This window comes from Mercenaria mercenaria, chromosome 3 (assembly GCF_021730395.1).
Source record: "Mercenaria mercenaria strain notata chromosome 3, MADL_Memer_1, whole genome shotgun sequence".
NCBI lineage: Eukaryota > Metazoa > Mollusca > Bivalvia > Venerida > Veneridae > Mercenaria > Mercenaria mercenaria.
In genome coordinates this window covers 22,613,783-22,640,920 of record NC_069363.1, presented here as the reverse complement: position 1 = coordinate 22,640,920, position 27,138 = coordinate 22,613,783, and the positions used below count along the sequence as shown (strand labels likewise).

The window sequence follows — 27,138 nt, the reverse complement described above, 5'->3', positions numbered from 1 at the left end:
GCGCTGAAGTTTGTCTTTTCGCTTTTGACTACTTTTTGAGAAAAGAGTGTCCTTTGGGTTCAATTAATGTATTCTAAAATAGTCTCAAAATGTTTGTAAAAGATCTAGATATTCAGCTTGATTTATACCATGCAAGTTAAATGTTGAATTTATCTTCTTTAAATATTTAATTCATTTCAATCGAATTAAATTAATTGTTGATGAGGTTGTGTAATAAAATAATCAATTGTTGTATGACGTAAAATGGATCCTGTGAAGACAGCAAAGGAAGCTCAAATGGTTACGATACCTAGTCTATGGAAGTAGCTGATGATGTCCGCATGCTTTCGAGGCCTTTTATGGAAACAATGTCTGTCAAGGTAACCACAGGTCGTGAGTTCGAGCCACCGCTCCTCACCAGAGCTGTCACAGGAGCGGCGAATTATACACCCCACAATACGGCCTTGTCATAGAAGTAAACCAATGTCAAAGTCGAACCTCAAAATCAATAGGGGCCATCTGCTGTTCATGATCAACCTCTCTAATAAAGTTCGAAACAGCCACTGACTTGATATTTTTATTTAAACAATTTCTGTTCGGGTAAATAATTTTTGAGCACTAGATCTAATATGTTTGTATAAAGACTGACCATTATTTTAAAAGTTGTTTTAGATAATACTTCTCTTGTACAGGTATTTTTATAATTTCAATATCATAATTGAGAAGACTGCAATTACGTTCAAAGAGCTGCTCTATAATTTATCAGACAATTTGCAGACGCTTATACGTGTTAAACATTTACGCACGCGCGGATTGAAATTTCAAATCTTCTGTAATCTTGTTACCACATCTTAGGTCAGGGACCAATTTTTAATACTAGTATTTAATAGATGCAGGTCTGTTAACGGAAATGTAGCTTCGGTAATGCATTGGAACTGCGACAAAGATTTTTTATTGCATGTTATATGTAAGGACAATTTATAAATCGTTTAGGATTGTTAGGAATCTTTTTTCAAAATCACCAGAAATACCTAAATAAGAATATGTCGATTTATTTGTTCAACATTTGAGATACTGTTTGCCTTTAGCAGGTTTTGTTTTGTTTCATAGCTTTTAATAAAACTAAACTATTTTTCAGCAAAGACTGGCGTCGCTCATTTACTCCATGTCCATTACTGGTGTCACTCATTCGCTCCATGCCCATTACTGGTGTCTCTCATTAGCTGCATGTCCATTACTGGTGTCTCTCATTTACTCCATGTCCATTACTGGTGTCTCCCAATTACTTCATGTTCATTAATGGTGTCACTCATTTGCTCTATGTCCGTTACTGGTGTCTGTCGTTCGCTCTATGTCGATTACTGGTGCCTTTGATTCACCCCATGCCCATAACTAGTGTCTCCCATTCACTTCATGTCCATTGCTGGTGTCTATCATTCGCTCTATATACAATACTGGTGTCTCTCATTCGCTCCATGTCCATTATTTGTGTCTCTCATTTACTCCATGTCCATTACTGGTGTCTCTCATTTACTCCATGCCCATTACTGATGTCTCTCATTAGCTCCATGTCCATTACTATTGTCTCTCATTCGCTCTTTGTCCATTACTGCTGTGTCTAATTTACTCCATGTCCATTACTGGTGTCTTTCATTCACTCAATTTCCATTACTAGTATCTCTCATTTACTCCATATCTATTATTGGTGTCTCTCATTTACTCCATGCCCATTCCTGGTGTCTCTCATTCGCACCTTGTCCATTACTGGTGTCTCTCATTCGCTCCATGTCCATTACTGGTGTCTCTCATTTACTCCTTGTCCATTACTTGTGTCTACCATTCGCTCCATGTCCATAACTGGTATCTCTCATTCACTCCATGTCCATTACTGGTGTCTCTCATTCGCTCCATGTCAATTATTTGTGTCTCTCATTTACTCCATGTCCATTATTAGTGTCTCTCATTCCCTCCATGTCCATTACTAGTGTTTCTCATTTACACCATGCCCATTACTGGTGCCTCTAATTTACTCAATATCCATTACTGGTGCTTCCTGAATACTCCATGACCATAACTGGTGTCTGTTATTTGCCAAATACCCATTCTGGTGTCTCTCATTTGCTCCATGCCAATTACAGGTGCCATTCATTTGCTCCATACCCATTACTGGAGTATCTCATTTGCGCCATGACCAATGCTGGTGTCTCTCATTTACTTCATGCCTGTCCGCCCTTTACTGGTGTCTCTCATTCGTGCCGTGTCAATGACTAGTGTCTTTCATTTTCTACATGTCATGTACTGGTGTATGTCATTTACTGGTGTCTCTCATTTGCTCCATGTCCATTACTGGTGTCTCTCATTTGCTCCAGGCCCATTCCTGGTGTCTCACATTCGCACCTTGTCCATTACTGGTGTCTTTCATTCGCTCCATATCCATTACTGGTGTCTCACATTCGCACCTTGTCCATTACTGGTGTCGCTCATTTACTCCATGTCCATTACTTGTGTCTACCATTAGCTCCATGTCCATTGCTGGAATCTCTCATTCGCTCCATGTCCATTACTGGTGTCTCCAATTTACTCCATGTCCATTACTGGTGTCTCTCATTCGCCCAATGTCCATTACTGGTGTCTCTCGTTTACTCCATGCCCATAACTGGTGTCTCTCATTTACTCAATGCCCATTACTGGTTCTCTCATTTACTCAATGTCCATTACTGGTGTTTCCTATATACTCCATGACCATAACTGGTGCCTTTTATTTGCCAAATACCCATTACTGGTGTCTCTCATTTGCTCCATGCCAATTACAGGTGTCATTCATTTGCTCAATACCCAATACTGGTGTATCTCATTTTCTCCATGACCAACGCTGGTGTCTCTCATTTGCTCCATGCCTGCCCGCCCTTTACTGGTGTCTCTCATTCGTTCTCTCATTTACTACATGTCATGTACTGGTGTTATCATTTACTGGTGTCTCTCATTTGATCCATGCCCATTACTGGTGTCTCTCATTCCCTTTATGCCCATTACTCCATAACTGGTGTACCCCATTGCCCCATGTCCAATACTGGTGTCTCTCACTTACTCAATATCCATTACTTGTGCCTCTCATTTGCTCCATGCCAATTACTGGTGTCTCTCATTCCCTCCATCTCCATTACTGGTGTCTCTCATTTACTCTATGTCCATTACTGTTGTCTCTCATTCGTTATATGTCCATTACTAATGTATCTTATTTTCTCAATTCCCATTATTGGTGTCTCTCAATCCCTCAATGTCCATTATTTCTCTCTCTCATTTACACCATGTCCATTACTGGTGTCTCCCATTTACTCCATGCCAAATTATAATTACTGGTGTCTCTCATTCCCTCTATGCCCATAATTGGTGTCTCTCATTTCGTCTATGCCCATTACTGATAACTGTCATTTCCCTAATTCCATTACTGGTGTCTCTTATTGGCTCTGTGTCAATTACTTGTGTCTCTCATTTACTCCATGCCCATTACTGGTGTTTCTCATTCCCACTATGTCCATTACTGGTGTTTCTCATTCCCACTATATCCATTACTGGTGTCTCTCAATCGCTCTCTGTCCATTACTGATGTCTCTTATTTACTCCATGTCCGTTACTGGTGTCTCTCAATCACTCTATGTCCATAACTGGTGTCTATCATTTACTCCATGTCCATTACTGGTGTCTCTCATTCGCTCTATGTCCAATACTGATGTCTCTCATTTACTCCATGTCAATAACTGGTGTCTTATTTACTCCATGCCCATTACTGGTGTCTCTCATTCGCTCTATGTCCATTACTTGTGTTTCTCATTCGCTCTATGTCCATTACAGGTGTCTCCTATTCGGTCTATGTCCATACTGTAGTTACTCATTTCGCTCTATGTCCTTTCTTGTTTTATGATATCTCTCAGAACATTTCGTATTTACTTCCTGAATCATTATGTTCCGCATGATCACAAACGTAATTAAGTGTCTGATTTCTGCAAACAAATTGCAGAAATCAAAGTGCAGGAAAAATGTTGTTGGCACAATGTAAACATGGCATAGTGGAAAAAACTTGTATAAAGAATAGGGAAAATTGAGACAAATCGTCGTCTTATGTTGGCGGAGTAATCTCTCAAATAACCAATCAAGAAAAGTACTACAGTGATGAACCAGTATATATCCACTGAAGCAAGTAAATACTAGCGGTCAAATATTAAAAATTTTCTTATGATTTTGTTTTCGTTTGGCTTACAACTACGCTGGTACTATAAAGATTATAAGACTGTTAAAGCTTTTGTTGGTGGAGGGGGAACCAGGTGCTCCTCCGAGTATTGTTTCCGGCATGTGCGGGCAACTGGAAAGAACTACTGACATTTCGCAAGCCAGAGAGATGACTCATTACTGCTCATGAACAGACTCAATCAAACCGAGTCTGCAATTTTCACTGTTTGCTTTGTTCTCGGTGCTTCCGAGGGATCTACTTTTCAGATTTTATTTTCCTCACATGATGAATACTATACCCAAAACGAGGTTTCGAACCCACATCGTTGAGGTGAAAGTGATACAAACCGCTCGGACACGCAAGCTTAAAACAAAGTTGAAATATTTACTGAAACAAAAAGCTGCGCTTGTTATTTTCGTTTTTAACAATTGATGGTAGTTATGGAATCTAAATTATTCCAAAATAGAAGAGTATTTAAGAGATTGTTTGCATTTGATAGCATGACAGAAAGATACTATTATCTGTAAAAGAAGCATATAATGCAACCAATCAAAACAATAACACTTTGGTTAGATTAGACCTGTTCTTGTGGTGAAATGTGTAACACTCCTTCACGCCTCAGTAAATGTTTAATGACTTCTTCATGATACTGATCCGTTGTAAAAAAAACAAGGAGAAATATCAAACAGGGAAAGCCATGTTTCAAAAACGCAGCCTCCCAAAAACGAAACTCACAGCACGCAGATGTGCACACTACAACACACACACACACACACACACACACACACACACACACACACACAAACTCGCATACATTTTAGCACGAGGACAAAACGAATAAATAAAGGAACATAGTGGGGCACCGCCTTGGAATGGTCAGTGGCAAAACACACGTAAAGGAAACAAAAAGGCTCGTGTATAATTATATAAAAGAGATATTATATATTGAGAACCAAAAACGTATGTACTCCATGCCTTTGCAAAAGACTGAGCATCAAGAAAAACACCCTTAAGGTCATATATTAATTCATGTTTATTGAAAAGTTCAACTTCATGTAGTATTTCCAAGTTCTATACATTAGCTGCATCGCAGTCGTTTTTTTTTTCAGAATCAGAAACAAATACGACCTTCGAGAATTTCAAAGAGAATACTGTTTTCTGACTGGTTTGAGAATCCTATATTATAAAAGATGTCGCAAAACGCATTCGCAAGTGGGCGACAAGGAAACATATTTAGGAGCGGCGAAAACTAGCTAACTTGAGTTAATCTGCAATATTACAGGAAAGACATAATAGCGTACATAAATAGATAAACAGGTGGTATCTTATATTTGATTGTAGTAGTTTCCATAGTCAGATTACTTCTCAATGACATGGGTTCGAAACCTCGTTTGGGGTGTAGAAATTTTCATGTGAGGGAGCAATCCAGCTGGCTAACGGAAATCGGTTGTTCTACCCAGGTGTCCGCCCATGCCTAAAATAATGTTCGGATGGGACACATTGGGTCTTCCTCCACCGTCAAAAGCTGAAAAAGTTGTGCAATATTTCGGAATAGGGACACATCGGTCATCTTCTTATATAAAATATCTACATCATAATAGTTGTTTTGTTTGTTCTATTTGTGTACGAAAAACGTGGGGGTGTTTGAAATGTGTGTATATTTAAAATATACGCGCATAATTTAAACAAGACCATCTATTTTATACTTCGATAATAATCACACAAACTCTGATTTATATCATCTGTTAACAGTTTCAGTTAACACACTCTTTTTAATCTCCGTAACGAAAAGTCGTCCCCTAATGGCTGTTTCGGAAATAGCAATCGTTCTTACACTCGCTTTCGGTGGTCAACGTCTAGTAAATTGTACTATACGTATTTCATATGACGACGTGACTTGTGGGGAAATGGTTTACAAACTTCGTAAGATTTTGGGTCATGGCAATTTTCCAATTGTATTTTTGATTGTGTTTGACGGAACAGGTGGAGGACTCTATGACAGGTAGTTGTTAAATCCGACCGGGACTGAGCTATTTTGATTTCTGTCTTCTGGCCTGCCTGTTTCGTTGGACCCTTAAGGATGTTTCCTTTGTTGCTCTGTCTTCTGCAAAGGCAGTGAGTACATGCGTTTTAGGTTCATAAGGATTGTTTTTTATATAAATATACAAGAGTATTTTTGTGATTTATATAACATGCCTTCTGTTGCCATTGCGTATGTTAGAGTTTCACCTGGCGGGGATTACTTTTATTTACACTGTCCTGTGACTTTGGAACATGGTGGGGGCAGGAATGAGGTTAGGTGCACCATAAACCGGTTTAAGTTCCCCAGAGGTGGTTTTGCCACTTACCGTTCCAAGGCGGTGTCCCACTGTGTTCCTTTATTTGTTCGTTTTGTCCTAGTTTGTTTGCTTTGTGTGAGAGTGTGTATTGGTGTGTTTGCTTGTGTGAGAGTCTGTGTGTTGGTATGGCGCGCGTCCGAGTGCTGGGTTAACGTTTGGGGAGGCTGCGTTTTTGGAACGTGGCTTTCCCTGTTGGATATTTGTTGTTGTTTGTTTGAAAATATATGTTTCTGATCAGCTCCTAAATATACTTCATAGAAACTGGAATGAAATCACTGTAGGAACCTCCGTGGCCGAACGTTTATGGCGGCTTACTTAGATCACTGGACAAACACCGCTGCAGGTTCGAACCAGCACATTGGATGTAGAGTTCTGTCCTATGAGGAAGCTAAATTATGTTTTACCAAAGTGCCCGGTCGTACTTAAAATAATGCGGTAACCAAGACAGACTCAATAAAACCGAGTCTGCAATTTTCAATGTTTGTTTTGTGCTCGGTGCTTCCGAGGGATCTACTGTCCAGATTTTATTGTTAATCACTATCAGAAGCTAATTGAATGTCACCATATAATTTGAAAACATGTCGTAGTAACTTCGGACCAAACAACAACAACAAAAAATAGAACTCTATATAGTTGCATCGAAAAAAAAAGCATTTGGAATTAATAAGATCGTTTTGCATCGACAGGATGGATGTTGAGAAATCTTTAAATGAATCTGCCTTTAAATCTTGCGACCGGACTCATAAAAAATGTTCCAACTTTTGCACAAAACGCATGAAAATTCAGGGGTGGGGTTTGTTTGTGTGGGTGTGTGGGGGGGGGGTGTGATGGATGCAGTGGAATCGGAGGGGGTGGGTGTAAAAATTTATAGTAGAGGTAATAAGACTTGCAGTACAATAAACTTGTCATATATAAGCCAAACTCATATACGTAGGAGCGATCTCAAAGTTGGAAGGCCAGTGTGAGGCCGGCCAGCTAAATCTACCATATTTTCCCCTGAAAATGTTTTAACAACACCGCCTCCCTCGAAATATAAACGTTCTTTTCTTTATTGACAATGGATATCCCATCAAAAAACCTTATCAGTGCATCTAAGTACTGTCTCAAATTGGCTTCTTTTTCTTTATATACTGTTATTTCTGAGAAAAATCAATTTTAGGGGGTTAAAAGTTTGAGGCATGATAGGTTCCAAATTCAGTACGCATTATCCTCAAGTAAGTTTAGAATACCTGGAATTGTGTGCTTTATTCTGACGTCTTATGACTCGTTCGATATCCATTACTATTTTATGATCGCTTTCTAACGCTTTCTATTCCTGCATTCCTTAATGGTTTGCTTCATCTCCTAGGTCATTAAGTGGCTGCTCTCCGCAAACACAACGTGGTAAATTGTTCTTGGCTATTATGTAACCACGGTATCGTGAAAGTTCTTGTATTTGACAATTCATTTCATATCTGAATAAGACAAATTGTTTAATGCTGTTATGTTGCCTTCAATTCTTTACTTATTGGTCAGTCTGAGCGTGACTCGTATAGGTCAGTCAGGACGATACACACAGATGTTTGACTAGAATGTATACCCATGGTATCTTTTTCATAATGAACTATGTAGTCAGTTTTAAACAGTTGGAAAAGGCAAGTCATGCGAGTAATATACACTTATTCCATTTTCAACCCAATGTCTTTAAAATGTTACTAATATAGCATGTTACAACTTGTCACACATCCCTACTTATGTCCATTTCAATATACACAGGATTTATTAAATTAATGACATTTGAACTCCGAATATAGATTTCTAGGCAAGTGTTGTAAAGCAATAACTGATTACAAAAAAAAAAAAAAATCAAATTCAGGGATTGTGTTCATGGATTTGTATTTACAATCGGAGAAGCTGATAGTATTGGAAAACAAGTTTGCAAGACTTTTAAAATAAGCATAACTCTCCTCCTTCCTGTGTTGTCTCAAAATATAACGAAAGTTAATTAAGTGCCCATATGCAGCTGAGCCGGTCCAACAATTTGAATACTTATTAAAATTATTTGACCTGAAATCAGCATAAAATATTAAGATTGTTTCTAACCCAATTCATTTAAAATGCCATAGTGGATAGATTGTGATATTGATCACAAAGAAGCTGCTAAAATGATGCAATGCAATAACCGCTACTAAATCTATAATAGCTATGTAAATATTTCATTAGGATACCCTTTGAATACAAACTACTGCAATATAAAGTAGTTAGTTTCATGTTACACAAAACTATCCGAGATAAAAGTATTATTTTGCCATGGCTTCATTATCGCATCATTTTAATTTCCGCAGTAGCGCTTGAATCAAGTGAACAACACAGTTTTCAGATACAAAGTTAAGTGTTTGTTTATTTTAGTGTCTACCGGTCTGAAAAGACCAATGCCGCGAATCCTTACCTGTTTGTCTGTAGACATTGTTATGAAAAAGATAAGATTAAGATTTATTAAAAAAATACCTTCCCCCCTCTCTCCGTTCGCATGTCAGATGTAAGTGTATTTCTTTTCAATGTAAATGCATTTCTTTTTCAGTTTTTTCGCTTTTGCTTATCTTTCGATTCCATATTTTGAAAAAAAGCAGACAACATCAAATCATAGATAGAAAAAGTTATTTTACATGAAAATCGAAAAGCGTATAAAACAGGAATATTACTCTTCAAAACAACAGTCAATTTACTGATAAATGCATTGAATTCCAGAAAAAGGTTGCATAAAGAGGCTACACTTTCGAAGAATTCAACGCCTTTAAAACCCACCATTTTCAAAGAACTTTTAGATGTTGCAAAAATGCCCAATATAACTAGGTGTATCTTTGTTTTCAGCAACTGTTTTCTTTTACTTCATTATAAATGGCATTCTTTCTAAAAAAGAGACGACTTTTTGAGAATATTTAACGTATCCGGTCGTATAGGTATAACATGTATTAGACAGGTAGATTGTGGTAAAGATATTTTCGTTTACCAAATATTTCTGTGATTTGGTGATACGCTGCTAAGTATAAAATAGCTTGCACGTGTCACTGGTTGGGAGGAATGTGCAGTCAAGTCATTCCAGTGCGAGTGCTTACATAGCGAGTGCTCTCCCTACTAAGCAAACCGGCTCCCTAAAATACTTTAAGTATTTTAAATATTTTTTAAGTCCTGTATCGAGACATATTTACCGGTAATTTTGAAATTTCGTCAAATTTCTGTTGGTACTCTCTATATTTAAGCAAGAAACAGGCGTCAGGGACTATCCAATGCAATGCCGTCAAGGCCCCACGCAGGGGTGGCAAAATGTGGCTCGAACCCGGGTCCCATCGCTTACAAGGTGATTGCTCTACTGACTCGGCTAACTGGTTTCCCCTTTTTATTAATCATGTCATGCACTGTGACACACATGTTGCCGTATTTTTCTGCATATTAGTTTGAAATATATAAGATATAGACATATCTTCAGAAAACCACAAACTGTTAACGTTTGAAATACATACCATTGCAGTTCTGGATGTTCGCGGATGCTCAAGTATTAGCCATACTTTTGTTTGAAACTTTTTCCAGCCCTGCAAGTTGTCTAGATCCACTTTAACATGCTCTTTCAGAATGCTGCGATTGAACGAGTCTAAGATTCTTTTATTCTCAATATAGGACCTGTACGTCCTCCAGCAACAAGACTTTATATGGTTCTCATTAATCTGCCAGTAATCCAGCTCGCGTTTAACTACAGCACCACACACTTCAAGAGGCACATGTAGCTCACCTGCTCATAGAGAAAAATATATAGTTAACGCGTGTTCAAATATATTATTAATAAAAATGTGAATATCAATAAACTGGTTTCAAAGCTCATGCAGTTTTATAAATACACAGGATGCACACACACTCGGAAAATTGAATGCAGAACATTAAACACAGTTTATTATGGAGGTGTTTATAATATTCCTTCGTGTTAGAATTGTTTGACTGTAAATTTCAATCAATGACTAAAAATAACGAAATTTGTAAGAACCAGTATATTTTTGCACGGATTTATGCAACAACTGTTACAAAAAAATCATTACCTAATCCAAGTACTATGTAAATAGACACAGGTATTGCCGTATTAACATAATCAGGTATTGCCGTATTAATATAATCAGGTATTGCCGTATTAACATAATTAGAAAGACATAGAGCCAAGTGAGTTTCTCTTCTTAAAATATTAAATCATGTTATAGTTACTAACTTAAAAGCTATTTATGCTAACTTACTACTTTAGAAATGATAATGAAAAAAAGAAATTTCCCATTTTATGTGTTTTATGTTGGTTTGTTCCTCATTATTTTACTCTGTTCTTTTTCAATCAATAGAATAAATTATTCACTTATTAGATAACGGTGATATACATGGAGATACCATATTTAGATTCTAATAATGCAGCCATTGAGTTAATTTGGAGAAACCCCAGGTGTACATTTAAGCTGAACCACAAGTCCAAAACGAGCACTTTTAATTCGGTTCACCGAAGAAAAACATCAGCAATTACTCCCAACGGTTTATTCTAGCGGTAATTTACCAATTAACCAGTTATTTATTTCATCCGCATTTCTGCTAGAATGGATTTCGTTAGTTCGCCATTTAGAGAACAAAATAACAAAGCTGGCCGTAAAATTTCTTAAAATGCATGTTCTTGTTATCACAAAGCGCTGATCAACAACAAATTGAATAATCGCGCTAGACATAAACTTTTCTTACTATTTATACAGGAAGTTTCAATATCTTTGTACATATGAAAAAAAATTAGAAAAACTTTAAACAAAACTATATCAGCAATATAACAAAACGGTTAAAACAATGGGATAAGGATTTAAAAATCATACAAAGCAAATATATCATCATGTTGCATTACATTCTTATTGAATCTTATCTATCAACCATTGAATAAAATGTAAAAATAAAGACATTGTCATTATATTTTCACAAAACCCGAGCAAAGCCTTTAGAAAAGACGATCATGTATATATGCCAAGCGTTCTTTGCAATTGTGAGTCTCAACTACAATACCCGATACCCGATTGTAGTATATTTTAAGTAGGCTTAAGACAGTTATAGGGCGATGCCTCCATTGTATTCCTTTATAAGCTTAAGAATTATTTCACTAACTGCAGAGGGGAATATCCTTATCAAGGATAACTGTTAAAGATCGTACCACAACAAAAGAAAATGTTTAGACATCAGGAAAGTATTGCTATATTTCTTAAGAAGGCTTTGAAACTTAGTTACTGACAGACTATATTTTGTGTAAACACACTAGAGTTCGTTGTTTTTTTATTACTTTTTCCATTCAAAATTGAAAAACGTTTGTAACGAAGTATTTTAGGTAAACTGCCTTAATTATAAATTTTTATATTTAAAGGTTATAAAGTACAAATATCCTCCGTTGTGCATTTGTGAAAAGGGTAGGAACGTATTTATTGCCGAGGCGACCCGGATTCGATTCCCGACTCGGCCATATTTTGTTTTCTTGATTCCGCATTTTTGAGATAGTTTAGAAACAAACTCGTGTTCTAATGTTTATACATGACAAAACTTCAATCTAACAGAAATACCATTTTAGCAAAAATCTGGAGTCCAGTCCGTTTACGGCGGTAACAAGACCGTCAAATTAAGGCTAAAACAATTACCCAGGAACCGGATATTTCCATCTGCTCCTAAAGTCAATGATAGGCTATTTTTGCATGTCATATTCAATAAATAACGTTATGGGTTGTTTTTCGCATTGAAACTTTTTTTTATTCGAGAAAATACTGTAAGAACAAAGAGGAACTACCAATGTAATTAGTTTTTAATGAAGAAAACAACAATTACTGCATGAATCTGCCACAAAGATGTAGTAAGTTATGCATAATTCACAGCATGATAGCCATCTTATATTCGAGTGTAAGATGAAGTTTACCAACACCGGTGAAAACACCGAAAAGCCCCGTCCGGTATGCAAGGATGTTTCGTCTAAGTTGTCTATATATTTTATATTGTCGTCTGTCTATCATGTACTTATTTATACATAGACTTAGAGAGCTTCAGCCAGGGCACATCGACATTTTGTAAACCATTACATTTCCGAACTTTTGCAGATATCATATCCAATAATCAATTTAATTGTAAATGAGCTTTCAAAGATCAAACAAGGTTTTTCGTATTCGTCACTAGATCATAAATAATAAAATTGTAATGTATTAACAATGTTCGTTATAATTTTTATATGTGCATAGTGCTATACCCATTTTTGATTACAGATATTTACCTCATTTTGGACACTGACAATAAAGAAGAGAGAAGTAATGGTCTTTCCTGTCACACTACACTTTCATTATTATTATTATCATTATACCTAACTTATATAGCACTCTTTTCATACAAAATATGTATATTCAAAAATGCTTTACAAAAACATAAAGAACACACACACACACACACACACACACACACGCACACACACACGTGAAAATATATTGGTAAAAAATTAAAATGAATAGTAATTAAAACAAGATCATCCATAAATTATGTTCAACGTTAAATTACATTACGAGACTAATAGTCCCTTTCTCAACACAAACCTGTCATGGTTTTTGGTTTAACGCCATTTTCAACAGTATTTCAGATTTTGTTATTTATTGATAACATATGTAAATATGAATTGATAACATATGTGAATATGATTTCGTTTAACGCCATTTTCAACAGTATTTCAGATTTTGTTATTTATTTATAACATATGTGAAAGAGATGCGTTTTCAAAGATTTTTAAATGCGGACAGTGAGCTTGAATCTCTGATGCTTGCTGGAAGGGCATTCCAAAGCTTTGGAGCTGCATGCTTGAAACTTCTGTCACCATACTTTACTGTTCGACTCCTCGGTACAACCAAAGACACCGGACCATTTGCCGACCTTAAGTCTCTACGAGGCTTGTACATATCCAGCATATCGACAATGTACTTAGGAGATTCACTGCGCATGGCTTTTTATGTAAGTGTCGAGATTTTGAACTCAATGCGGTGCTGAACCGGAAGCCAATGCAACTCCTTCAAGACCGGCGTGATGTGTTCGTATCTTGGAGTCCTGGTTATGATGCGGGCCGCTGTGTTTTGTACATATTAAAGTTTTTGCAGTGAGTCTTTGGAAATTTCATACAGCAGCGAGTTTCATACTACATAACCACATTAAAATTACATAGATGTGAGTCAAACTGAAGATGAGGTTTAGTTCACCAAATATAACATTTTCTGTCCTTTTTTCTACCTAAATGTCAAAAAACTAGCCCCAACATATACCTCTATGGCCATCCAAAGTGAATTCACAGTATCAAATACCGAAGCATGCAACGCCCCGAGCTATTAGTAAATAGGGGACAGAAAAAAATCATGTTTCCCTGGTTAAATGGCATTTACATGTACTAATAAAGCCATTTTCTGTTTCTATTCCATTATGGATCTATACTTGATATCTTGGTAGCATTCTCAATATTTCTAGCTTTTTTTAGAAATGGAGACAAACCTTATTACAGACGTTTTCATGTCTAAATTTTAACCGAAAATCTGGAAGATTCCAACAGTGCTGACATGTCAAACAAAAAAAAATCTCTTAGAAATACATAAACTATACTTTTCTTGGGGTGTTTGTGATGTTTAGAAGTCGTGTATGGACATAAGGTGAGATATTCATTTTTAGCTCACCTGAGCATCTGATCACTCGATGTCCGGCGTCTGTCTGTCTGTCGTCTGTCCGTCAACATTTAGCTTGTGTATGCGATAGAGGCTGTATTTTTCAACTGATCTTCATGAAATTTGGTCAGAATAATTATCTTGATGGAATCTAGGCCGAGTTTGAAAATGGGTCATCTGGGGTTAAAAACTAGGTCACTAGGTCAAATCAAAGAAAAACCTTGTGTATACGATAGAGGCTGTATTTTTCAATTAATCTTCATGAATTTTGGTCAGAATGATTCCCTTGATGAAATCTAGGCCGAGTTCGAAAATGGGTCATCTGGAGTCAAAAACTAGGTCACTATGTCAAATCAAAGAAAAACATTGTGTATGTGATAGAGGCTGTATTTTTCAATTAATCTTCATAAATTTTGGTCAGAATGATAACCTTGATGAAATCTAGGCCGATTTCGAAAATGGGTCATCTGAGGTTAAAAACTAGGTCACTAGGTCAAATCAAAGAAAAATCTTGTGTATGCGATAGAGGCTGTATTTTTTTAATTAATCTTCATGATTTTTGGTCAGAATGATTGTCTTGATGAAATCTGGGTCAACTTCGAATATGGATCATCTGGGGTCAAAAAGTAGGTCATTAGGTCAAATCAAAGAAAAACCTTGTGTATGCGATAGAGGCTATATTTTTCAATTGATCTTCATGAAATTCAGTCTGAATGATTGCCTTGATAAAATCTTGGTCAAGTTTGAATATGGGTTATCTTGGTTCAAAAATTAGGTCACTAGATCAAATCAAAGAAAAACCTTGTGTATGCGATAGAGGCTGTATTTTTCAATTGATCTTTATGAAATTTGGTCAGAATTATTGTCTTGATAAAATTTAGATTGAATTTGGTTATTGGTCATCTGTGGTCAAAAACTAGGTCACTAGGTCAAATCAAAGAAAAACCTTGTGTATGCAATAGAGGCTGTATTTTTTTAATTAATCTTCATGATTTTTGGTCAGAATGATTGCCTTGATGAAATCTATGTCAGGTTTGAATATGGGTCATCTGGGGTCAAAAACTAGGTCACTAGGTCAAATCAAAGGAAAACCTTGTGTATGTGATAGAGGCTGTATTTTTCAAATGATCTTCATGAAATTTGGTCAGAATGATTGCCTTGGTAAAATCTAGGTCAAGTTCGAATATGGGTCATCTGGGGTCAAAAACTAGGTCACTAGGTCAAATAAAAAAAATTCTTGTGTTTGCACCAATTTAAATGATACTTGGTCAGAATATTTTTTTCCATGCAATCACTAGGTCTATTTTTACACTGTTATGATGTATTATGGTGTGTTTCTCGGGTGAGCGACCTAGGGCCATCTTGGCCCTCTTGTTTAAAATGGGCCTTGCAATACGTGACCACTCTCTAAAAGTTATTTTTAAAAACAAATACTACTGTCCGACCGAGTGAAACAGTGTCCCATTACTTAGATCAGATATTCCCGTGCTTGTTCCTTTAGTGATGTTAGGTCATAAAATAACCCGGAAGTTGCCAGTGATAGATATGACATCGCGATTAACGACTTTCCTGTTCATTTTGTGTTTTTGTTACACATATAGAGAGTGAGAAACATTCTACAAATAGTGTTACATTTATTTCTTATGCATCGTTTTAAATGTTTTTATCAAAACAGAAAATAATCGTATTCACGAGTACGAGTGTCACCCTTATCCCACTCTTAAACTGTGTCAGTTCTAGATATGATCTCAGCCTAGTCATATTTCATCTTGTAATGATCAATACTTTGTTACCAAGTCTGATATTGATTAGAGTGTACTTTGGTGTCTCTAGAGCAAAATTTATTTTTAACTGCGTGTGATTTATTCCTCCCTAGGGCTGTTACTAAAGGATCTCTGATAGTTATGTGATAGAACAGGCCTCTTTTTTTTCTCCCAGATAAACTAAATTTCTCCATAAATTTTCAGTGTTAATTTTATCTTGTTTCTAATGCTGATTCGTTTATTTCACTTATTTTCATGATATCATGACGTAATGTAGTATATTAAACGACATACTCTGCTTAACTATAACGGATACAACTTAGCTATTACATAGCATTAAACTACTTAAACTTTTTAATAACATCTTCTATCTATATTCTTCAGTATTGCACTTCATATTTATGACATATTCTTTTTCGCTTTAAAGAAATAGCCATTTCGTTTCTATTAACAAATCCTAAATATCTGTACACATTAACAACCTCCAAAATAACAATTTCAAAATGAAAATATGACTGACTGCATCGACGTCTTGAAAAGACTGAATTTTAGTTTTTGGGGTATTTAAAGGTGAGTTTCCACTTTACACAATATTGTTAATATGAATTCAGTGATTCTTTTAAATCATTATCATTTTCAGAATTATGATAGATAGATAGATACTTTTTATGTGTCGCCGGCACATAACAAAGGTGTAAAATAGGTCGCTAAACACGACAAAAATGAAAATGTTGCAGGCTCGGTTTGATTGAGCCTGTTTATGGGCGGTAGTGGAAATGCATGCTGTCGTCCATGCCCTCTAACCCTGGGTTGGGCAGAATTTACAAATGTTACAAGTGCTAAAAACAATTAAGTGACATCCGCAGATGTGTTCATACGGCGGTGCACATGGAACCTTCAATGTGTGTAATTCCATGATAAGCGACGTATGATTCCTAGTTGAAAGGTGAGTCGCACACCGATATAACAATTAAAACAGCTTTAATTCAGCCAATGTTTTGTAACATGACTTTGTTTCTATGTAAAACCTTTGATAGCATTAATAGAATTTCCAATTACATTTACGTTATGTACTTTTGACTATAATCCCGATCTCCAAACATTATCGAAAGCGTGTCTTAGATCAATATAACCACAGAAAAAGTTAATTTTTTGCTATTTCCAAGCATTCAGAAAAAAATCATATTATCTGTACTGTAGAAGTTTTGGCGAAAGCTTGTCTTACTTAGTACATCTAAGGTTATATATTCTCAACGAAATGTTTAAAACGACAGCAAATTAACAGACAACTCAATTAAGTAAATAGTCTATAATTGGATGGATCCATAGCATCACCTTTATCTATTTATACTGGATTGATAATACCAATTTGTTACTGATACCCACCAAGTACAGTAAATATGAAATGTAACTTGACACAGCTACATGTCTCTAGGTTAGTGTCATATTACTTACTACTTTTACTCGTAAGTAATTGAAAAAAGCTAAAAAACGATCGTGTGTTCTGGGTAACAGCTATTTATACATAAAACACCACATAAAACACCTATGCAGTCGGAAAACATCTATGCAGTCGGTAATTTATGTGGAAAATTACCAATGCTGGTCATGCAAAATGCATAATGAATGGATTAAGCATATCGCGATACTTTCTCACTTAACAGCAATTCGTTTAGCCGGCAAAACACTTAAATTGTTCTTAAAATCTGAAATCAGCACGTAAATGTGAAACGAAATATTACAAATGTTAAGACAAAGAGAAACGTCTATAAAATGTATAAAATCCTTAGTAAGTATTGTAAAAATTGACATTTCATTCTTATCATATACAATATGAGCATATACTGTGACGTAAGAATTATTTGAGGATGTTTTTTGTATAGTGGTGTATGAAAAAGTTACTTGAATAATTTTCATGCCGTGTTGCGGACATACATTGTCATGTTAAGTGAGGGTATGTATACGTCAGTTATTGCATCAAACGCTTATCATTCTGGTATAAAATATTTCCTCAGATACCTGACCCGATATCAAAGCTTTCTATGGATGTTAATTTTATTAAAGGGTGGTTTGCTCTACGGCCGATTCTGGCACACGTATATGCTAAAGGGTTTTCATTTATGAATATCATTGCAAGTTTGTTGAATTCTTTACAATACAGTTTGGAAAGGATTAAAGAATGTAATTTTGCAATGTAACTATTTCACAAAATCAGTAACCTTTTCAAAAGAGATTTTTAACAAAAAATAATGACATGTCATCACCTTTTCGAGAACATGTAAAGAAATCAGACTTACCAGTTCTGTAAAAGTCAATAACTGAGTTGAATACGGCTGGGTGTCTATCAAAGAAGTAGACATCCTTTTGTTGCTCGGCAAACACGTGCCGTTCAGCTAAATTTGAAAGTCGCGTGTCAGGAATGTTTTGCAACGTGCTAACATGTGTCTCGTGCCTCACTCCACCTACATTGAGAACAATTCTCTCTTCTTCTTCGGAAAGTTGTGTTTCGAATATCTTCTGATTTACCTCTTCGAGAGTAATATATTCCGGTTCTGACTTATTTGTACTTAAAGGAATTTTCTCACTTTCAATAGAAATTTCTGGTCTTAATCTGCCATTCTGCATCATTATTCCACGCTTGACTTACCGATATCTCTGTCAGAATTTGATAATTATCATTGGCAAAACATTTCTGTTTCGACTCACACTGTCTGGAGAACAGCTCTTAGCAGTGAAATGGTATTAAATTGTCATAGACGGTATATGTAGTATTTTTAATTATTTACAATGTAATGTAATACTCCCATATAAACACTAGCTATTGAATCGTCAGATTATGAATTTATTTCCCTTTGTGTCCGTTTATCCTCTTGCTAAGCGATCATTTTGTCTGCTATATTTTTCAGTCAGATATGTTTTCACTGTGTGACATTACAATTAGTACAAGAAAATTAAACATGGGATTATTGATCGGGAAAGCACAGCAGAACATGATCTCAAATCCAATGATTGTAGCGCTAGTCTTCTCGTTTCGTATGGCTACGGCCAGCATTTTCAATACGTTCAGCTCCCCGTTGTAAACTCTTCACATCCTATGTCAATACAAACACTGATACATATGCCATTTGGTACCGTCAGAATGGTTATTGTTATATAGTTGTCCAAAACAATTTGTCAGCGAGAATGAGAGATATTCATTTTCCCTGTAGCTTGACTTATTCCGGCTATTGAAGGAGCGTTGTTTCAGTATTGTTTTATAGCCATAAATTAGTTTGCTCGACGAATGCAGACTTTTGTTCATGACCGCGGTTGACTGTCGATAAAAGTCCCTACAATTTGTGCAAATAATGTGAAGCCTTCGTCTTTTTGTGCTATGGATTCCTTTTAGTCGTTGTTTGTACGTTATACAGAATAATTAAATCGTTCCGTCTCTGAGCGTGTTATATAACCACCGCGAGAGGTGTGTGGGAGGAATGTATACGCCAATATTCAATACTGAACGTATTCCCATAGAAAACTCCAGTTTGTGTCAGTATATTAGGACTTGATTTGCGTTGTAGTTCGAGGAAACATCTTGTCTAACCTTTTCTTGTTTTTTACCAGGTCGTCACAACTTATCTGTAACAGCAAAATAGCAAATACTTATAATATTGTACGTGTTCAAAGATAAAAGGGCATCTAATATTTCTAATTATTTGTGTTCCGTTGTAATTTGTTTCCAAGTTTCCAAGTTTTATTATTAAATTCTCAGTATGTACAAAGCATAAACATGAGATTCACATTCTAATAAATAACAATAATAATAAAGACACATGATCAATAGAGGACAACTCTTATTCAAAAAAGTGAAGGAATCATAATTGGGGTTGTGTTCAAAATCAATACAGTAATTTATTACACATCATATCAAATTTAGTAATTAAGATCCAACATTTGGTTCTAATTTTAGTGCCTCGTTACCTATTCTATAATTAGAAGTTTTAATTACCTCATCATCCATCATTGGCTAGGTTTTTGATTGGTCAGATTAATTGCACGCGCTTAGAACTGTGTAGCATAATGACCATAAATATGTTACTAGGTCAGACATTTGAGTTATTGTGTCATAATCATTGACCGTGAGAATTTTGAGAAAAGCATGCGTTATTTACTTTTAAAATCCCTCACACGTGGTCTGCCGGTAAAAACTTTGTTCCGTGATTAAATGGGGATCAAATGAGTGTCACCAAATGGTGTTAATGTGGACAGGGATGTTAATTAATAGAATTCGCAGCAGATGTGTCATTTCTATGTGGAATTTATATTTAAAATCTATGGGGAAAAAAAAGCATTCTCAATTGGAATTTTACCAGAGCTTTACAGTATGTCAGCATGCGTACTATCAAGAAGGGGTAAGTTACATATTTTCTCTTTAGTTTAATAGATCTATACCAATTTATATTATACAAAATTGGCTTTAGCATGCTAGTATACCATATTATGCATTTTGATGTCAAGTACTGGTGACATACCCTTGACCGAAAACGAAATCACAAGGGCACATCTGACTTGATTGTCGGCAGAATTGGTTGGAATTTTTTTTTTTCTTTCTCAGACCTATAATCATCATTTGTTTGTGAATATTCTTTTCAAATAGATCTAGTAACTGTAAAGTTGTAAAAAAAAAATGTATATATATTAATATTTGAAACAGCAGTTTTGTTACAAGTGTCAACAAAAGTCTATATAGAAGTAAGAAAAAGACAAACAAAATATTAGGTCTTTTTGGGAAGATTACTATTAGCTACATAGTAAAATATAAAGATGGAATCTACTTCCTTCAGATCTCTGAATAACTGTTGTCCTGTATATTCTATCAAATAGTGTGACATTTGTGATTCAGCAAAAAACGAGAGGTTTTGATACTATATGCATATTACATCATGAATAGTAAAATCATTAACGTCGATGGTTGGACTTCACTGAGATAATATTCACTAATTGAATGACTTGCCGTCAATATATGCAAATAGTTTTGACTATTGCCAGGCATGCCTTTCAATAAATGTTAAGATTTGTGACATCTTAAATCTTTAGCTTAGCAAAATTTGGTGTTGAACTATAGACCGGTCAGTAGTACAAACTATATACTGGCAATTTATATAAGTAGTCATGAATAAATAATAACTAATAATAGACTTAATTAACTAATAACTGAAACATGAATATTCGAAAATAATAGTTGTCGCTAAAATATATATCCTACTGCAATTACATTTGTATAATGTAAATATAAATTTTAATATTCTTACCGTCAGAAACTCTCTGAAATATTAAATCTGTGATTTATACTTGAAATGAAACATGAATATTCCATGGAGGATATTCCTTTCAAACTTTACTGGTCATGTGCATGAAAGGATAGAAATGCCATTTAATAAATCTACCAGAGATCAATAATCCCATTTTAACGTATGCACCTGTCATTTCCCCGCAATACAAGGAAACAGTCGTGCATAATAACTCAATCACAACCACGCATATCTGGTATATGAAAGCACATTAAACGGAGACGTTGCGACGCTGCCATCTCTTGTTAGGTTTCGCAGTTTATTGCATGTGTATGTCTGATCATGGGTTATGTGTCCCATGAGGGCCGTCAGCAGACGACATATATCTGTATTATCTGTGCCGGTCATTTATAGTGAAGATGCCGGTTCTAGTGTGCATCGATCTGTATAATGCTACGATTGTGATCAAATACACTTCAGATAATAACACTCAAATTGTACACAGATTGTTTACAGCAGCACTTTTGTAATTACAAATGTAGTTTTCCTATCGCCATGTCAAATCATTAGTGAGAAAAGTCGTGATGACAAGGTCACTGGGAAACAAGGCTCATTACTACCGTAGCGTATTATCCTAAAATAATTAGATGCCAGACACTGTTTCGAGGGTTCAACGCAATAAGGGCGTATCTACATATAATAATCATATGTAGATACTCCCTTATTGCTTTGAACCCTCGGTTTGAAAAATTTGTAAGAAGCTTCATATTATGTTTTTCGTTTAAATGGTGACATCAAAAGTATGAATGCCGAAGAAATTCGGTGACAAAATGATATATTTTATGATAGCAGGATTTAATGTAATATATAAATGAGGGTGATACGAGATATTGTCAAGCTGAGAAAAGTAATATTATCCGAGCTGTTATTATTTTTCAAAGGTTGACAATCATCCTGCATCACCAGAGTAGGTCTGTGTTATTTATTTTATTATACCAAAAATCACATCCTGAGATATCTACCAAACGAAAAGTCTTCAGTAGCAACGTCTTTGTTTTCTTAGAAACAATGTATGATTCTTAAAAGTACAAAGTAGTCATATTAAGGTTTTGTTGGAACTATATTATTTTGATAAATGTTATAAGCGTCTTAGACGTCTGCTCAACTTATTGCAAGGTCTCTTCTGAGACGCTGGAACAAATCATTGAACGGCCTGTCTGTACGAAAAGAAAACCTGGGTTTATATTCAAAAAATTATCACAGCTTGATATTGTACCATCGCTGGTCTACGGAAATTTTACATTGACTGTTTACTAGAGATAATACCAGATAAGGTATGTTTATCATTGCATCATTATCTATATATCAAATTAATACAAAGATGGCGTGTCATCAGATGCGAATGGATTTCCTGCTTCCCGCTGCGTGTCAGAGGAAGTATGAATGTCATCATGTAAGATCCAGTGTGCAGATAACCTATGGCACAGATTCCATAAATAAAGTATGACGTAAGGCGCATTTAATTTAGGCCGTTTACCTATAACTGCTGTGGATGAAACTTTATGAAATATGGTTTGATGCAGAGAATATTAGGCAGTTAACTTATGGCACAGAATATTGTAAATGACCTCGAATGTCGGGACCTTTGACACAGATTGGTGTAGAAACTATTGTAAGGCTAGAATTGGCAGTTAAACTTTTGACATGGACTATTATAGATGACACCGTGTAACATATGATATTTATTTAGGAGGCATTAAGCAGTTAAGTTGTGGCACAAATTACTGTAGATGACACAAATAGTGAAGGGGGCGTTAGGCAGTAATCTATGGTATGGACTATTGTTGACGACACTGTATGGTGATGGGATTATTATGCAATAAAAGTATGACATGGATTGACGTAGATGCTACCTAATATGATAACAATTTAATAATTGTATCATGCAAGAAATCGTCGCGGGATGAATTTCAGTTTGGCCCGAATCTTGATAAAATTATACATTTCCTAACCCTGTATATATTTATGGTTTATTTCAGAGAAATTTTGTACCACAAAGATACAAGGTTAGGAAATGTATAATTTTTATTGTGACTTTATTTCAACTCTATGCTGAGTTGTCAAACTTAACAAAGGAAAACACGATCCTTTTAAATACATATACCTCATAACTTTCATTTAATTACAGTACAATATAAAATTAAATCGAATTCGAAATGTTTCATTATAATCTAATTGCTCTTCAAAGCTTCATAATGAAATAAATTTTAAAAACTCTGTTTATATATTTTGTATATAAACGTGCAAAAAGTTAGCATAACAAAAACAATAAAGCACGCAAGCTTACCTCACAATCTCGCTATAAATTTTCCACGTTATAGAAAATTAATTTGCTCAGATGTGCACAACTACCTTATACCTAATTTTGTCTTAATATGTAAATATTAGAAACATAAGATGTAGCTCTGTTTAAATATCTTGATACACATTAAATCTTAAAGGAAATCCTTTATATCCACTATTTGATTTCTGAATACGAAACCAGTGAGCTCAGCTATGACATTAAAAGTTCCTTCTAGTATTAGTTCCGACTGAGAGTTATGAGATGTTATGCGTAATTTCATTTGTCTGTTTGTCTTTTCTCTAGACTCCCCGTGTCAAGACGAATTTCAGAAAATGTCAAATACAGTGTATGAATCAATACAACACTTTCCCTACCTTCCTGTCTGGTCGCAAACACATATCTCAGCCAACAGAAAACACAATATCCCTTACCCACAATAATATGATATTCAGTTTCAATAACAAGATTATTAAGAAGGCATGGACGTTACAAATGTTTCAGCTGAACTGGCGTCCGCTCGCTCGATCAAGATAGATCGATACAATAATATAGAACAAACTCCGGACGAGATGCGTTTATCAGATAATTGAGCGGAATGCACTCGCGTGCAGGGATTTGTCCGTTCCCGAGAAACCACCCCGGGGTATAAAATACAATAAAAAGGCACCCTGCTTATAAAACATTTATTAGGACTTTCAAGGTACATAGACTATCACAATATTTGAGTGGGTTATTTTTCTACTGTGAAACTCATTCCATAGTCCATCCAATTAAATGTAAGGTTCAAACAACATTAACCAGAGTAAATAATGGTGTTGAATATATAGACTGTATTCTATTGGTCTATATTTTAGATAACAAAGAAAAAAAAAACAATTTCACTTAAATAAATTGAAAAAATAGGAATATGAGACAGAATATTACACGTCTGATGGTCTTACCAAACTGCAATTTCAATTAAAACGTATAAGTAATGCAAGATTGAGCGTTTCAAATTCAGTTCAGTTCATTTCAAACATTTATTGCATAAAGTATGTTATTACCAAGTCTATAGCAAATACAAATGTTATATGACATGGAGCACAGAGAATACGAGAGATTATATATCTGTTACAGTGACGTTAAACATCGGTAAAAGACTATTTCAGAAAAAGTGGTATTCTAAATCAGTAATAGGTATTAAGTTTTCACAAAATGAAACATTAAGCATAGATGTTGCTCATTTCCATTGATAAATAAATAAATTTGCTAGACTATTCAAGGTTTTACAAGAAATGGAAAAAATAAGAGTTTCAATATTTTAACCTTTTTTATGATAATAATAAACTTTTTAACTTTTCCCCCTTAGTTCACGATGATACGGACAAACAAAGGTATTCACTTTCAACTTGATTCATATCTAAAAACAAACCATATTCTGTCTTCTCTTATTAAGTTAGCATACCTTCCTGTTTCAATATGGAGTCTATGTATGTGATGAAGTACAAATTCTGCTCAGTGCATTTACTTGTCTACGAAATCTTGAATAATCAATACATGAGAGAATTCGTGTAAATCTAAGAGCAGTTTAATTCAGTTGATGTGCCTAGTTATTGTTATTCAAGTCATTACATAAATCAGCATCTTGTTAAAGTATAAAATACACAGGTGTTATCTTGGCTTATTATTTTCATCCAATATTATCATTTTCTTTGTATTTCAAATGAAAATCTCATCGTTTCACCATACAATGCCGACAATTTTTTAGACTTCTTAACGCAAAGTACATTTTTTTATAAATTTTGTTTCAATTACTTCTACATCTCTTGCAATATGGAAGCCTCGCATTTCCGCTCCAGTTTATTGTTTAAAGAATGTAACTAGTGTATCAAACAAAGTAAATTTCTGTGGCACAGGTGATTCTATATCCTTTCCATCCTGTAACGTAATAAAACGTATTAGCGTCTGACGGCCGTTTCACGCTTCCGTAGAATAAACATTTATTACACGAAATATATTTTGAAGTCTAAGGCTGCAGCTCTCAAATACGGGAATATCTTACATCAGAGGCATATACTGACATTTTCAGACAACATCTAAAACGACCATTTTAACGATTTGACGAAGTTCCAAAAATCTCCATATACACTTGCTCCGTTACGGACCTCTGTGGGATTTATGTTTATTCCGAGTTCAAATATTACGTAGATGAAAAGCTGACATGTCGTGCTAAAGCCCAGGTATTTCAACAAGTCGTCAGAAAGTGCTGAAAACTGAATCCCCATTATCAAAAGAAAAAAAGAAGAAGAAAAAAGAAGTCCACGCGCATACATTTTGACGGGGTGACCCCTACTGACTATCGACCAATGCAAATGCGACTTTCGTTTTCAAGTTTAGCCTGTCATGAGTGTTTTATGTGTATGTAATAAAGAAGATTATTAGACTTGCATCGAGAAATATGCACTCGTTCTTTGTCAAATGATATTGCGTTCCTTAAGTAGCGCAATATTTCCGCTGCAGAACTCATGCATGTTTCTCAATACAAGTCTAATAACCTGTAAATATTGACTTGAGGACGGAGTCAAAAATTCATACTGAGTTACAGAGGTGACGTCATAACGTCATCATGTCATGAATTGTGACGACATACACAAAAATAACCAACCGCTGCAAAGGTTTACAGCCATATCCACAAATAGTCTTGGACTTGTTGGGTTTAATATAAAAACAATTGTGCATAATAAACCGGTTTAAGCTCCCCAGTGGTGTTTTTGCCACTGACCGTTCCAAGGCGGTGCCCCACTGTGTTCCTTTGTTTGTTAGTTTTGTCCTCTTGTGTAGGCTTTGTGTGTGTGCGCGTGTATGTGTGTGTGTTCCTTTGTTTGTTCGTTTTGTCCTCGTGTGTTGGCTTGTGTGTGTGCGCGTGTATGTGTGTGTGTGTTTGTGGTGTGCACGTCTGCGTGCTGTAGGTTTCGTTTTGGGGAGGCTGCTATTTTGGTACGTGGAATTCCCTGTTTGATATTTGTCTTTGTTTTTTTTGGCTTTAATTCCTTGGTTGGTCTTATGCATACTTGAATATCAATTGTATTAGTATATTTCAAAAACGTTAGCTTAAATGTATACTTCATATACATATATGTTTTCGTCATAATTTGACATTGTTACAGACATCAAGTTCATGTGGAAATAGGTACTTATCTATACATTTATTTCTGTTCCAGCTTACATAAATGGTATTTTGTTGTTTATAATCATCCATATATCTTGATGCAAGTACGCTTCAGTTACTCTCACTTGCGTATTTACGGTTTATTATCCACTAGAACAGTTGTATCAAATAAAAATAAAAGTACCTTTTTATTAATTCTGTTTATAGTAATTACTAGGGATAAAAAGCTGTATTGACTTCACATATGGCAAATATTGTATAATACTGATCGATTGATGATAATGTTGACCATTTATGTTTCGTACAAGGGTTAATAAAGGAACAACACGTCGAACACCAGGTTTTGTTTAAGATTATTATT

At 35.3% G+C, this 27,138-nt stretch overlaps 1 protein-coding gene across 1 annotated transcript in view; it reads right to left on the bottom strand.

The window, feature by feature from the left end:
* The window catches only part of LOC123525284 (potassium voltage-gated channel protein Shaw-like), a 45,843-nt gene extending 21,700 nt beyond the window's left edge, over positions 1-24,143 (bottom strand). The window contains exons 1-3 of the mRNA XM_045304203.2: positions 23,633-24,143; positions 18,313-19,633; positions 10,047-10,312 (exon numbers count right to left, since the gene is read on the bottom strand). Of these exons, the coding sequence (XP_045160138.1) occupies positions 10,047-10,312; positions 18,313-18,643 (597 nt within the window). The 5' untranslated portion in view covers positions 18,644-19,633; positions 23,633-24,143. The remainder of the gene's footprint in view (positions 1-10,046; positions 10,313-18,312; positions 19,634-23,632) is intronic.
* Between the last annotated feature and the right edge of the window lie 2,995 nt (positions 24,144-27,138).